The following is a 14,382-nucleotide window of genomic DNA, read 5'->3' as shown; positions in this document are numbered from 1 at the left end:
TCCGGCATCATACTGTAAAACAGGTTATATGTGTCTGAACGTGCTTTCTTGCACGATCTTCTGCTTTCCTATTCCTCTTTGGTGAAATTCCCCTTCTGCATTATTTCAGCCTTGATCTCAGAGAGAGAAGTCTCGTTCTAATGCCAGAGGATGCCTAATAACTAATGGAATTGGGAGCTTATCTATCGAAGTACAAAATAGAAAAACTTGCCTAGAACAGTTACCCTGTAAATATAAGTGCATAGTACAAACATGCAGTAATGCTTCTTGCTAACAGACAGCGGCACGCTGGTTGCCAGGGCAGTTGAGTCACTTGTTAATAATATTTATTAGGACGATATGGACTTGAAAGCACTTGGTTTTGATGTGGCAGAAGGCGTAAATGAACCGTACCTCCCTGGAGACTGTGGAATCTTCGTTACCAAAGTAGACAAAGGAAGTATCGCTGATGGTCGATTAAGGTGGGGTTTGACTGTGGAAGATACTTGTCTTTTGTTGATCATAATGAAGTAAAGATGAACATATTGTAAATTGTCTGCAGTTTTTCCCGTTTTTTTTATCATTAGTCATTTGTATATTAAAAATGTTGGTTGCGTAAAACGCACTAAGACGACCAATCCCTAAAAGCATTTCAGAAATGAAATGCTATTTGACTTATCCCTTAAAACTCACCAGGATTTGAAATGTTCTTTTGTTTCTTTGTGTCTCGCCTACTCCGTTTATTATCTCCTCAAACTTTGATGTATTTATTTAAATTTTGGGAAAGACATGAGGGTGAGCTATTGGAGGAGGGCAGGGGGAAAAGAGTAGAGCAAGGGATAATTTGAAACCTGCTCCTATTCTTAGTGTCTATAGGAGGTTTTTAACCACTCTCATCTGTCCAAAGAGTCGCTTTAAAATAAGGAGTAGTCATTACTGGGTTTCGGATACACTTTTGCTAGGGAAGTGCCGAGTAGAAGTCCTGGTTTTCATTTATCCGCTATTTAATGGGTTTTTTTCAGGGATGGAGAACTCCAGATAATTGAGGATTAGCATGTTGAGATCAGCCCTGTTGTATTCCTTTTCATGAATGTTACTTGTGTGCCGTGTCCAGCGAAGTATGCTTGTAACACCGATCTGCTTATTTCTGTTTATCTGCCAGAGTGAATGATTGGTTGCTGAAGATAAATGATGTAGATCTTACTAATAAGGATAAAAAGCAAGTCATAAAAGCTGTTCTAAATGGAGGAGGTGTTATTAACATGGTAGTTCGAAGAAGGAAGTCCTTAGGTGGGCGAGTGATAACACCTCTTCACATCAATGTTTCCGGACATAAAGGTAACGGCTATAAAGGCTGTATATAAATGGTACGTTCAGCCAAAAATGGCTTGACATAAAGGTATATCTTCTGAGCCTCTGCTTAAAGACCACTAAAACTGTTACTACCTCCTAGATAAAGATTTTCATTAATTGGTTTAAGCAAACTAAGAATGCTCACATTGATGATAACTTTATTCTGTAAGTACAGATTTTCTTTTTTGGTCTTGGGTGGGGTTTATTTTTTTTTTTTTTAATTACTTAGTTCTACTTAGCTGCCTGTCTGTAGTGGTACTGGGAGTCTAAAGAAGACTGTTAAACCCATCAGTCTCCCCAGCTTTATATGATTATATTAAATTTTGGGATATATCTGTATTTCTACCCACTGTGTTCTTATTTCTTTAAAAGGGTTTTCATAAATTGAAATTCGGTCAGTTTGGTAGTTATATTTCTTTCTTGTGCAAGCAGTTCAGACATACTGTTTGAGCAAGGTATTTGAATTGCAGGAATAAATTCGTGCTTATTTTTGTGTATTTCAGATAGTGGGGTCAGTCTAGAAAACGGTGTATTTGTTGCTGCTGTTGTGCCCGGAAGCCCAGCTGCCAAAGAGGGTTCCCTTACTGTGGGAGATAGAATAATTGCTGTAAGTCTCAAGAATGCTTTTTAATTTTTTTTTATTTATTTTAAAGTGTTATCATTGATGCTACTCTTAAAGAGCCCAAACTTTCTAATTAATTTTTTTTTACTTGCACTATATTATGCCCTTGTTGTATATTTACTAAAGATTTATTATAAATTAATGTTTTTTCTAGGCTGAGTGATTAATATAAAGTGCAGGTTAATTGCTACGCTTTGTTCATAGGAGCATTTTTGACAGAGGTACTGACTTATTCAGCTTATATATAATGATACTTGTGATTTTTATACTGAATAGGAAAGCTCAGTTCCAAAAAGACATTCTTTGGCTGGATGAAATGTTTCTTGTCTCTTGAATTACGATATCACAGATGTCATCCTTTTGGAGGGGAAGTTTTTTTTCCTGTGTGCGTTTTCAGCCATAAACAATTTATGAACTCCTGTGAAACAGAAGGTGATTACCATGGATGTACAAAGGCATAGAGGCTAGTGTAGTGAAACAAGTGTTGTTACACTCTATCTCTAGTAGGAATTACAAACTGTAGTTAAGATGCTTGTTATCTTAGTGCAGAATAGAAAAAGAGAGGACAAGGCGAACCAAATTTCGGTCACGTATATGTATAGAACTAGTGTTTTCCCTGTCTCAAAGATGCTACCTTAAGATGCTCGCCACCTGCTACATTTGATTTACAGATACCTGTTTTGGGTTTTTTGTGTTTAGATCAATGGCATTGCACTAGATAACAAGTCGCTTACTGAATGTGAAGCTTTGCTACGAAACTGTAGGGATTCCCTTACCCTGTCACTGATGAAGGTGAGTAGCAGCAGCTAAATTTGGAGAATTTTCTTGAACTTATACAGAATTATTGTAGTTGTTCAGGGAAGACTATATGAAAAAGTGAGTACATTATTATGGGAAAGTCTCTGCTAAAAGTAAGACCATCTGGATGCATTTCACTGGTGGTACGCTCAACAGTTATTTCCAAAGTAAAGCTATTGTGGCATCTGATAGGAAATGAAACTTATTTGTTGTTCTTACTTCTTTCCTATTTGTTTGCTGGTCACGTGAAATGACTTCCAGCACAATTGCTTCTTTCTTCTTGGTTTCTGCTTCAGAGCTGTGGCAGTTCTGTACATGAAAGATAAACTCCCTCCTGACTACAGAAAGGTTTGCTTTTAGTCAGGGCGGAGTTGCGCGGAAAACTGAACTCTGGCTATCATGAGGATTAAGTACAAGGCTTGCTTTTGCAGGCTTATTGCTATAAAAATACTTTTCTGTTTTACTTATTGAAGTTAGAATCCCATTATGCTGGGCCTGTCACGTGGGCTTTGTGATCGATAATTCCAGCTCCAGAGAGCTTGAGGTTTTAAGAAAGTAAAAAGATGAAATGTTTGAGGGGAAAATGGGCAATGGAAGATGACTTATTAGCATTACATAACAGAGGTAAAAGTAGAACGCAGGTCTCTTCACTGTCAGTACAGTGCTTCTGCCACAGTGTGGACTTGCCCTTCCGGAATTGTTCGGAAAACATTTCAAAAAATTTTCTAGCTTTGTTTTATCTGATATTCTGTGCTTTGCATCTGTAAGATTTTTATTAAACCTTTCCCAACCATATCTATACATGTGTTGGTGTGTATTCAGGTATAGGTAAAACAAGGAGGCTAGAATATGCCTCGCACTAAACAGAAGTCAGCCAGAATAATAAGGTGATCACTTGTTTGGGGTTTTGTTTTGTTTTAGGTTTTTCCTCAGAGTTCATCTTGGAGTGGTCAAAATATATTTGAAAATCTGAAGGATTCAGAAAAAATATCGAACTGTAGGGTTCACGCATCAGAGATACAAGCCCAAAATAAAAGAAATCTGAAACTCAACAGCTCAACGCAGACTGACATTTTCAATCCAGACATCATGGATGGCAAGAAGGACCAGAGTGATCCGGGCAGCGGTTCATTTTGCGATCATAAACCTTTCCCTAATAACACATTACGAGTAGACTCTCACAGGAGCACAGTACACAGTTGCCACAGTAATTCAGAACACAGTCTCAGCTCATTCAGCCCAGAGACATATGGGGAGCGAGGCTTTGGAGCTGTTGACGTGGACAACAGGAGGCTGCCTTATGAACCTACAGGAGCTGACTGTATGATGGTTGAGACTGCATTTGACAAAGGACACGGAACTAAGCATAGCGGTGGTACCTGGCCAAAAGTCATGGTTAATATCTCAGCAACAGAAACAGAAAAGTTCTCAGTGTACAAAAAGCCAAAACAAAGGAAATCTATCTTTGACCCCGATGCTTTCAAAAGACCACCAACTCCTCCCAAGCTGGAGTACCTTTCCCCTAATCAGGTGACAGGCCATTCACCTCAGCCATCAAAAGCTGAAGTGGCTTCAACTCCTCCAACTCCTCCTAAGAGAAGTGACTCTATCAAGTTTAAACATAAACAGCAGACAAGCTCTGCATCGGAGTCTACGGTAACAACTGGATCACCACCCACCAGCCCAGCCACTGCCCAAGCTCCAGTTTCCTTGGCACTTAAACAGGACTCTGCTACTCTCAAGGGGCGCAGCAGGAATGCTGGGCATTATTATCGGGAGGAGGGTATTGACTGCACTCATCTCTCTTCAAGGAAATCCTGTGAAGATGACATTGGCTTTCAGAGGGTTGAAGAGCCAGAGATTAAAAGACCAAGGCCAAAATCAGCTCCTGCGCTGAGGCATAAAATGACCCCAATGTCTATTCCTAATCCTGCGCTTCAGGTAGGAACTTCATATATTGAAGCACAAAACTAGAAACCTTAATGTGTATTTTCACTGTGGCTTTGGGTGCCCAGTGACATATTATAACAGTAGAAGCATAGCCTGTTCTCAAAATCCAGGTCCCCTGATAAGCTACCTCAGATTCAGTTGTCGCTTTACAGTATCACGAAATTCAAAACCAGTTAATGGAGTTGCAGTCTTTATCGGGCAGTTGTGGCCACAAAGCAGAATGATAGAGTTCAGCTTAGTAGCCATATTTTGGATTTTAATGCTGGTTGATGGAAGATCAGCACTCTTTCCTGTATGTTTTTGACAACCTGAAAAAAAAAATTAAAAAGCACTAAATAAAAATGTGGAGAGGCAGCTTTAGAAAAGTTGAAAATAGGGTCTCCTAAGTTTTACAAAAAACAGATGGAAAATGGTATACCATTGACAGTGCTGAGTTTTGTAAGTTTTTCTATGTGTCTAAATAATTTTGTAAATCTAATCTGAAATTCATGTGGCGTTAGGCACATTACACTGTAAAGGTGGACTGTTTTTGAGACTATGGTTAATAATACAGTTCAAACTGAGACTATGATTTGTTAGAATAAACAACCCTTCTGTGGGGACTGTAGGTGGTGTCTTTCCAGAGCAGATGGAAAAAACATTTTATGTGGTCTAGGAAGATGGTCTAGGAATACGGTCTAGGAATACATACCTGTTTAGATGAGTGCATTATATAAAGTGGCATAATCAATACTGTAGTTTCAGGTCCACTGTCTCAGAGATGCACAGGTGGCAGATATGGATTTGTTGGGTTTTTTTCCCCCAACTAAAATCTGAAGTTTTAAAAGTGTTATTTTTGCTTGTATATAATTACATCACAAGCACTTGGAATATCATATTCTTTGCCTGTACTTGTTTATACCTGGATAATCCCACACTCTTCACGAAGTTTTAGAAGCAATAGAGACAGAGCTGAATTAGTAGTAGTGGAAGGTTTGGAGCCATATTCTGCAAAAATACTGGTATAAGAGAGCGACTGGCAATTTTACTTGTCATGTTTTGTCTTCTTCCATTGTATTCCTTCTGCATTCCCTATATTTTTGGGGGAAAATAGTTATGGAGAGCTTTAAGCCTTTTTTTATAAAAGCGTCCAGCAAGTTCTGCATTATCAATGACAGAAAAGGGTTTAATTTTGTATCTGAAATCAGCCAGTTTATTCTGAACAGGTCTGAAGAGCAGTATGGCTAAGAGAGAGGTTACGTTTTTTCCATCAAGAGTTGCACCACAAGAAGCGAAGGCAGGCATATTCTAATGTCAGCTTTTGGCACAACAACAGAACAAGATCAAGCTATTGAACATGTGTGAATATGGGGTATTTGCTTTACATAGAATATCGAGTTGATCCATTAGCACTGATACTCCAGTGCTACATTATAGTGCGTTGTCATGGACACGTATGTTGTTCTGGTTATAACTGTAGTAATACTATAGTAAGTGAAAAGTTTCCAGTGGTGACAAGGACACATGTAGGTGGGGACTTAGGTGTCTAAGAAATTTGTTAGCTGGAACAGAGTGGGTTGGTTTGGCACTCACTATTTAAAAGACCGGAAGGGATTGACAGGGACATATTATGGTTGGTTTGACATATTGCCCAGGTGATATTGGAGGTATCATATAAGTGTTGGTTTGAGATGAAGAAGAAAACTGTGTAATAGAATCGTAAAGTCATAATTTCTGGGTTTTAAGGTTATTTGATGTATTAGTTAATTTATGTTTCTAGGGTTAAATTAGGACAAGGTTCTGTGATTACTATTTTTATTCTTCCTTAATTTCTCCCCCGTCCACCCAGAAAATAGGCAGAAATGTATAACTCTAAATTTGTTGACTAGAGAGCAAAAGTTATCATGCCTCAAAAACTGGGCACCATTCACTCTGAAAATTTCTCTCTCGTGGAATCGTATTTCTGCACTACAACTACATCAGGCTGTGTAACAGTAGTGTCCAGTCTGCGTGGATTCATTGCTGAAGTAGTGTTTATAATATCAAAAACATGTATATAGAATATGCAGTGTAGTTGAATTTGTAGCCATATTGGGTGGTATCAATTTCCTTAGTTGTGTATATACGCAGTTAAGTTTGTTGATAAATTGAAGAGAACTTTCATCCCTGAGTAGTAGGTGCTGCAATTACTAATGCATCCGTGGTAGTGATCAAGTATTAGTTCTAAGAAGGTGCCTCTGCATTTCATAGTCTTTGTGCTCTCAGTAACTGGTCATTTAATTAAAATACTGCTATCATAAAAACTGTAAGTACCGTTTCAGTAATTATTTTTCACTTATTACATGCTTCAATGTCATATTTTGTGTTGTACATTTCAAGTATGTAAACTCTGCATGTTGAGCCCTGAACTTGTAGCGCTCTAGCATCACTGTCAGTAACTGAGCTATTCTCGTGTTTCCTAACTCACCAGTCTCTACTCCAATTGTACAGAACAGCAGATGTGATGGTTCCAAAATCTGAATTGCTCTGTTGAAGAGAGGTTGCTCCACATGTATCTGAAAATATAGGCTGAGGAAAACGCTGTCTGGCTTGTTAGGCAGGTGGTCTTTAGGAAACAGTTGCAATAGTGGCTGACATAATAGTTGAAATGTCCTGTGAAAGCAGTATTTTAAAGGAGAAGCATAACTAAATGCTGGGTGCTTTATTGTAAAGGAAAGTATACCAGTTAAGTTGCAAACATTGGCCTAAAAAGATTACAATATAATAAGAAGAAATAATAGAGCAAGATGGAGGAAGGAAGGGGTAAAAAGAAGTGAATAGTATCATTGAAAGATAAAGGTGTAACAAGCACTGTGATGGCGAGCACATTCTGGGATAGATACGGGCAAGATTGAAGTGGCTTACTGCCTACAAAATTTGGCTCTTTTATTTTTTTCTTCTGAACCTCCAACTTCCTGTAATCAAATTTCTATGTTTTCGTAGGTGCAAAAGTATGCTCCAGCTAGTGAGGAGCATCTATCTCCAGAGCTACAGGAATGGGCGCCATATTCACCAAAACGGTCTGCTAGGCACAGCGATGGCTTTGTGCCTGCCGCCTTGTATGCTGGCAGCATGTCAGCAGGTAAGTGACAGAACTTGTACTTTCTAGGGATGCCCCAAGGAATTTGTCAGTATCGGACAATATATTGGGGATTGGTTGTGTTAAGTGCAGAACGAATAACTCGCAAAACATATTTTCATGGTCTGTTGGAGTCTGAACGTGGTCGGCTCAGCTCTTGGATTGTAAAGAAATTAAACCTGTTTAAGAACCATTAAGGAAACTGAGCAACTCCTGGCTGAAGGATTTGTTTCATCAGTTTCTGTGCAGAGGAGTTTTGAATACATTAGTGGTGAACAAAGTGTAGCCTGTACATTAGGGAGGCAAGTAAGATTTCCAATATTTTTGAAAGTGAGCAGTAAAATGGAGGCATCCCAAGCTTTAGATGCTTAACTTCTAAAATACTTCCAAGGAAAAAGATCTGATGTTCAGAAAGTACAGCATATTAAGTTCTGCCTATTGGAGGTCAAATGCTAGGAGTGTCTCTAGTTGAATGCCTAAACTGTTTGTGATCTTAATCTAAATTAAAGATTAAATGCCGGTGTGTTTGAGATGCTAAGCCGCTGAAGAGGGGACTCGGAAGCAGCTCACACAAAAATCGGTGTAATCAGATAGAACAGAAGATGGTTAGCGTGTTGTCCCTGTTGATCAAACAGTTGTTGGTATTGAGGTTCATGTTAGCAGGTTTTAAATTAGCACAGACTAAATGAAGTGGTTCGGGAGCTAATTCTTTCCTGTAGGCCTCCTTTAAGTACTGAAAGGCTGCTAGAAGGTCTCCCCAGAGCCTTCTTTTCTCCAGGCTGAACAACCCCAACTCTCTTGGCCTGTCCTCACAGGAGAGATGCTCCAGCCCTCTGGTCATTTTTGTGGCCCTCCTCTGGACTCGCTCTGACAGATCCATGTCCTTCCTGTGCTGAGGGCTCCAGAGCTGGAGGCGGTGCTCCAGGTGGGGTCTCACCAGAGCGGAGTAGAGGGGCAGAATCCCCTCCCTTGCCCTGCTGGCCACGCTGCTTTTGATGCAGCCCAGGACACGATTGGCCTTCTGGGCTGTGAGTGCATGTTGTTGGCTCATGTCCAGCTTTTCGTCCAGCAGTACCCCCAAGTTCTCTGCAGGGCTGCTCTCAATTGGTTGAGTACTGAAGGATGAGTGTACTGAAAAGAACAGCTTTAGTAATAAGTTTCATAAATAAATATTGAAATACTGTAATTTAAATGGATAGGACACATCAGAAGTGGGAGTCTTTGAGGCAATGGAAGAACAAGAATCATTGCAGCTGCTGTCAGTTGAAGTACCAAATAAAAACTTGTGTTCTTGTCAGATGACTATTCAGAGGGAAATGCAGAATTTTTGCTGCTGTATAAAAAAGGTTGCTACTTGAAAACAGAAAATCTTTTAGTTACCAGCGTGTATTAAAATGATATACTGTGAATGACTTCATTTTTTGGTAATCGAATCCACTTTATTACTGACTCATTACAAAATTAGAATCCAGATTTTAAATATGCATGTACTCCTTAAAAGGTGTCACGCAGTGCTTAATAATGTATTTATCTGTATGCTTATAACTTTTATTTACAGATACATGTTCATACATGCAAATGTTATAATATGTAATTATATAAATATTTAAATATATTTAAAACCTGTAGTTTATATGCTAATGATGTTGGTAAGAATGTGTTTTTATCATCTTAATCAGGTACTGTACCAAGAAGCTTAGCACCGTGCCCTGCAGTAACTGCTGTGATGAGAAATCCCATTTATACTGCCTGGAGCCATAGAGTTCACACCAGCAATTGCCCGTCAGTCGCCAGCCAAATATGCCATCAGCATCTGCATCCCAGGTGTTTTGAAATTTATATCTCCTTAAATTTTTTGCTTTCATGAGGATGAAATTGCTTCTGGTAGTTGTTTTATACAGTGCAGAGTGAAACGCACTGCTGTTGTGTGTTATTTTGACCCAGGGTTCTCAAAACCATGATTGCGTAGAAGTGATGTGCCAATTGCTTTCATGTCTTTCAGTAACTGATGGATTAGGTTTCCCTCTGCTCTGCTGGCTGATATTGACAAAGAAATTTATTTTTGTAATGAACTAGTTTCTAATGTTTTGTCTTGCCCTTGCCAAAACAAATAAAGCCTTCTTCCTTTTTTTTATAGCGCTTTAGGCTGTTTTTCCTCTGATTTGTATTAATTAATAAAATGGTTGGGAAGTGGGAAGGAGAGGAGCATTCATTTTACTCGGTAACTCAGGGATAACAGAAATTTTTTGTTGGCCAATTTGCTATGTTCTGAGGTTCTCTACTCAGTTGTAACTGTTGCCCTATTCTCCTTTTCTTTTGATGTAGTTCCCAGCATCAAGGTCGCCTGAGTTTGGACCTGAGTCATAAACACTCCAATGACTACTCTGAAAATTCACGTACAAGAGCATCTCATGGCTCAAATTCATTACCATCCAGTGCAAGGCTTGGTAACTAGCTTTTCTGATTTATTTCCTGTGGGACTCCTGTATGTTGGAGAAAAAGAATAAATTGAAAATTCCTTAAGTACATGCATTATGCAATTGTCATAGCTTGCAAAGCCTAAAGGCTTCCTTGTGTTCCTTTGCTTCGTTTTTTGTGGGTTTGTGACTAAAGGTGTTCCCTGGAAGTAGCTGTGTTGAATTCATACTTTACAGTCTCTCTTAAAACGCTGTGTGTCTGTGTGAGTGATTCTCCTTTCCATGGCTGTTACTGTTTGAAAGTACCCTTATAAAGATGGGAGGCCCAGCCAAAGTATTTTTGAGGTTCAGTGAGGTCGGGGGAAGAGAAAAGGACAGAGCCCCCAGAACAAAAAATCAAGGATGACTAATGGCCTAATGTAAATTGTGTTGTCGGAAGATAAGTTACACTTATGTTTACTTGATTGACATGTAAGATTGCTTATGCTTATCCTAATAATACCAATGCAAATCCGTGCTTTGTAGCAATGACGTTTTAACATTTTAGAATTTTTGAATTTTAAATTGTGTAATAACTTTTTTGTGCGTGTTTGTGGTCCATCAGTGATTGGTAGTTGCATCTGAATATAGCATGGCAGCTTTGTAACTGCAACAAAAAATGGCATAATAGTTTGCAGGCAGTGTCAAAAAATTACGTATTCATCCAAGCAGAATGTAATCAGAATATTTTAAATGCCTTTTGGAAAGTCCCATGGATTCTTTGTAAACGGAGATGTTAGATTCTCGCTTGGACTTCAAGTTAAGTTTCATTTGATTGAAAAATATTCAAAATATTTTTCATACAAGAATGAACAGTGCATGTATAGCTGCATTGTGCTCTCTTTATACTGACTGTGCAATCAAGACAATTTACTAGAAATATGATATATACAATATATGAGGGTAATCATCAAAGCTTGTGCATAAGTTCAGAGGCCATTTTAATGCTCGTTGAAGAAGTAGAATCTATTTGTACTTTTTTATTCAATGTAGTTGCTTTTACTTTTGTCATTGTAATGTTTTCTTGTTGTAAAAATAGGTTCTTCAAGTAACTTGCAATACAGAACAGAACGAATTAAGATCCCTTTAACACCAAGATATCCAAGGTCCATGATGGGCTCTGACAGAGGTGAATTATTTCATCAGTAATTTCAGTCATATTATTTTCAGTATTGCCAATCTAAAGCCTTTGCAGTTGTTATATCAGGTTGCGCCAAAATCTAAATATGACAGTTTTATTAAGGTTTCAAAATTTGTATTTTGCCACAGAAAGGTTAAAAAAAAAAAAAGAAAATTTCCAGTGAAAATTGATTTTTCTGTTAGTTGACTCTAGGATATGGCACATTAAGAAAAAGTACACAAAAAAGTAAGAATAAGCATTGCTGTATGTTTTACAGTTCTAGTTTTCTTCTAGAATGATGTCTTAATCCTCTCATTGTTAAAACTTTTTAAGTATGTTATTTTACATATTACTGCATTACTGATTGTACATTATATTTTTAAATGCAGTGAAAATATTTTGGTACTACGCTCAAAATTGCTTGGTGGGGGATACTTAAAGACATGATACAAATACCAGTTGGCGTGCCGGAGAGCTGTAGAAGTCAGAGTTTGATGACAGCAAACGGCAACTCTTCAGTGCTATCGTTGCTCAGATGTTCTGTAGCTGTAATGGATTGTATGCAGTGGTTTTCCTATCTGGGCAAATACAGTTCTTACAGATGGCTTTCATTTGTGATTAGTAATTTGAGATAAGTTTTTTGTTTCTGAACAGAATGTTTCTGTCAGGGCACTGGTTCAGTAAGTTACTCAGGGAGGGTACAACCAGGGAAGAGATGCAAAGTCATGTCAAGCTTATTTGAAATGGCAGAGCTTTCCTGTCTCTGTGTATGGTTAGTGCTGGAGTTTTGTTGGTGGTTTCAGGTGTTTCATAATGTATCTCCTGCCCAAAGGAAAGGGCTGTACATAAATATTTTATTTGAAAATAAACCCACATGTTAAATGTTTATTTTACTTCTCCTTCCCTGATTTTTATTATTTTTCTTTAACTTTGCATTGCTAAGTGTTTTCAGACATGCATGTGGTGTAACCTCCATGTAGGTCTGTAACCTCCTCTCCTCGTTGAGAATGGCAGGAGTTGGATGCAGACTTACAGAGGGCAGATTTGACATATAGTCACTAAGGACAGTAAGTTTGCACTGTCTGAAATTAGTTCCCTGGTCTCTCTAACCTCCTTACGTGGTTAATAGAGCACTAGTGAACAGTCTCTTTCTTGTCTCAGATGTGTATGGTGTCTTTCACTATGTCTGTGTAGGTCTCCAAACTATGACAGATGCAGGATACTAAAACTCAGCTGTTGATTTTTCGTAGGCTCCTTGTCACACTCTGAATGTAGCAGTCCCAGCTTGATTACTCCGCCACAGTCGCCTCTTAACTTGGAAACGTCTTCCTTCACCAGCAGCCAGTCTCAGAACTCCCTTTCTACGTTACCTAGGATTTCTATTAGCCCAGTATCTATTGGAGAACGTAGAAAAGATAGGTAAGGTCCCCATGTTATTGCTTTTAATACAAATGTGTCTGAGGAAATCTTGTACATTTGTTTATTGGGCTGAAGGAACGTGAACATTTTAATTTAGATGACAAATATGTAGGCGCAGAGGCGCATCTCAGGTCCTGTTACTCACTGCTCTTATTTTCTTCTCAAAGTATGTAAGAGATCTTTGGGTGGATTTTTTCTTCAAAACTGGACAGTAGATTCTTGAGTTTAGAAAATTAAGGAATTTCATAAGGGTTTTATTTCTTGCATGTTAAATTAATGGCCACACCAAATAACAGTGGTCTAAATTGGCATACACCCCTTCAGCTGAACTAGCTCGGATGCTTGTTTACAATAGGCTTGTTCTGCACTCTGGAAAACTAAAGAAAAGGAAGACCAAGTAACAGCTGATAGCTAAATATCAGGTGCCTTAGTGTTGTAGATTATGTGCTCTAGCCACTGTGCCTTGATTCAGTTTAGCCAGATAACATGAAAAATTGAGGGCATAACTCTGCAAGAACATATCCATATGTACAGATGCAATTTTACTACTGTGACTGATCCCTTTGGCTATACATGGACCGCTGCTAGCAATAGCATTAAGTATATGTGTAGCTGCTTGCAGAATTTGAACCTGGTATGATAGCTTTCTTGAAAAACATGAGCTTTGTGTTTTAATGACTTTCTATATCATGATGAACACTTTCAAGATATGTTGCTTATGGTATCAGCCTTGGACATCTGATTTCATTTTATCACGATCTGGCTAGACTGAATGTATGAAAAAGTTTGCGTGAATTCAAAACATTGAACAGTAAGACACAAATCTGAATCAGGCTTTTATTTACAGTAAGGCAGCCGAATGCCATTCTGGCAGTGTAAAGGAGCTATGATGCGTTGGAATAGATTACATTTATGTGGACTTCAAGACCCCTTTGTATTGCTTGATTTATGTAAAAGAACTGACCGTAAAAAATGTGAATGATAAAGTAATAAGGATATTCTGTATTCTAAGTTTTCTGGTAGTAATAAAAAGCTATTCATAAAATGTTATATGAAACTTTTGTCTTGTTTAAAGACTTGATAACTAAGTTGTCATGGTAACTCGAGAATGTATATTGTGTACAAAGGACAGTATTACTTTGAAAGAGAATGTAAAGAGGTTTTTGTGAACTTTCATTCTTTCTTACTTCAGTGTGACTTTTGCACTATGTGTACTCGATTTGTGTTCTCATATAAATGTTCCTCTAATTGTCACTTGCAAATTCAAAGTCAGAATTGCTTTTCTCTTTCACATGACTAATGATGTATAATGTTCAGCTGAAAAAGCTAGGGTTTTGACATCCCTATAACTTTGTGTCACTGAGAACAAGATATGTGTTCTGATCTCTGGGAAGTAACAATTTCTGTTAATGCTGATCAGACCGTTGAAGTACAGTCAGGTTCCAGCCCCTTCACGCTTGCTGTCCATATGTATAAACCATAATCTGAATTGACATTCTAAAAAGAATATAATTGTAAGCTTTGTTTTGTTTTTTAAAAGCAAACCAAAAATACTAGTAAATGCAAACAGTTCTTACTTTAGGAAAGC

At 38.2% G+C, this 14,382-nt stretch overlaps 1 protein-coding gene across 1 annotated transcript in view; it reads left to right on the top strand.

Moving 5' to 3' along the window:
• The window catches only part of DLG5 (discs large MAGUK scaffold protein 5), a gene marked incomplete at its 5' end in the record, with an annotated part of 112,583 nt that overhangs the window by 80,964 nt on the left and 17,237 nt on the right, over positions 1 to 14,382 (top strand). Inside the window, 10 exons of the mRNA XM_082486627.1 lie at positions 334 to 461; positions 1,142 to 1,317; positions 1,836 to 1,939; positions 2,654 to 2,746; positions 3,674 to 4,693; positions 7,664 to 7,802; positions 9,479 to 9,623; positions 10,125 to 10,246; positions 11,295 to 11,384; positions 12,626 to 12,794. Of these exons, the coding sequence (XP_082342753.1) occupies positions 334 to 461; positions 1,142 to 1,317; positions 1,836 to 1,939; positions 2,654 to 2,746; positions 3,674 to 4,693; positions 7,664 to 7,802; positions 9,479 to 9,623; positions 10,125 to 10,246; positions 11,295 to 11,384; positions 12,626 to 12,794 (2,186 nt within the window). The remainder of the gene's footprint in view (positions 1 to 333; positions 462 to 1,141; positions 1,318 to 1,835; positions 1,940 to 2,653; positions 2,747 to 3,673; positions 4,694 to 7,663; positions 7,803 to 9,478; positions 9,624 to 10,124; positions 10,247 to 11,294; positions 11,385 to 12,625; positions 12,795 to 14,382) is intronic.

This window comes from Vanellus vanellus (genome assembly GCF_965231255.1).
Source record: "Vanellus vanellus genome assembly, chromosome: 7".
NCBI classification, from domain to species: Eukaryota; Metazoa; Chordata; class Aves; order Charadriiformes; family Charadriidae; genus Vanellus; species Vanellus vanellus.
This window is presented reverse-complemented; position numbering and strand designations above follow the sequence as displayed.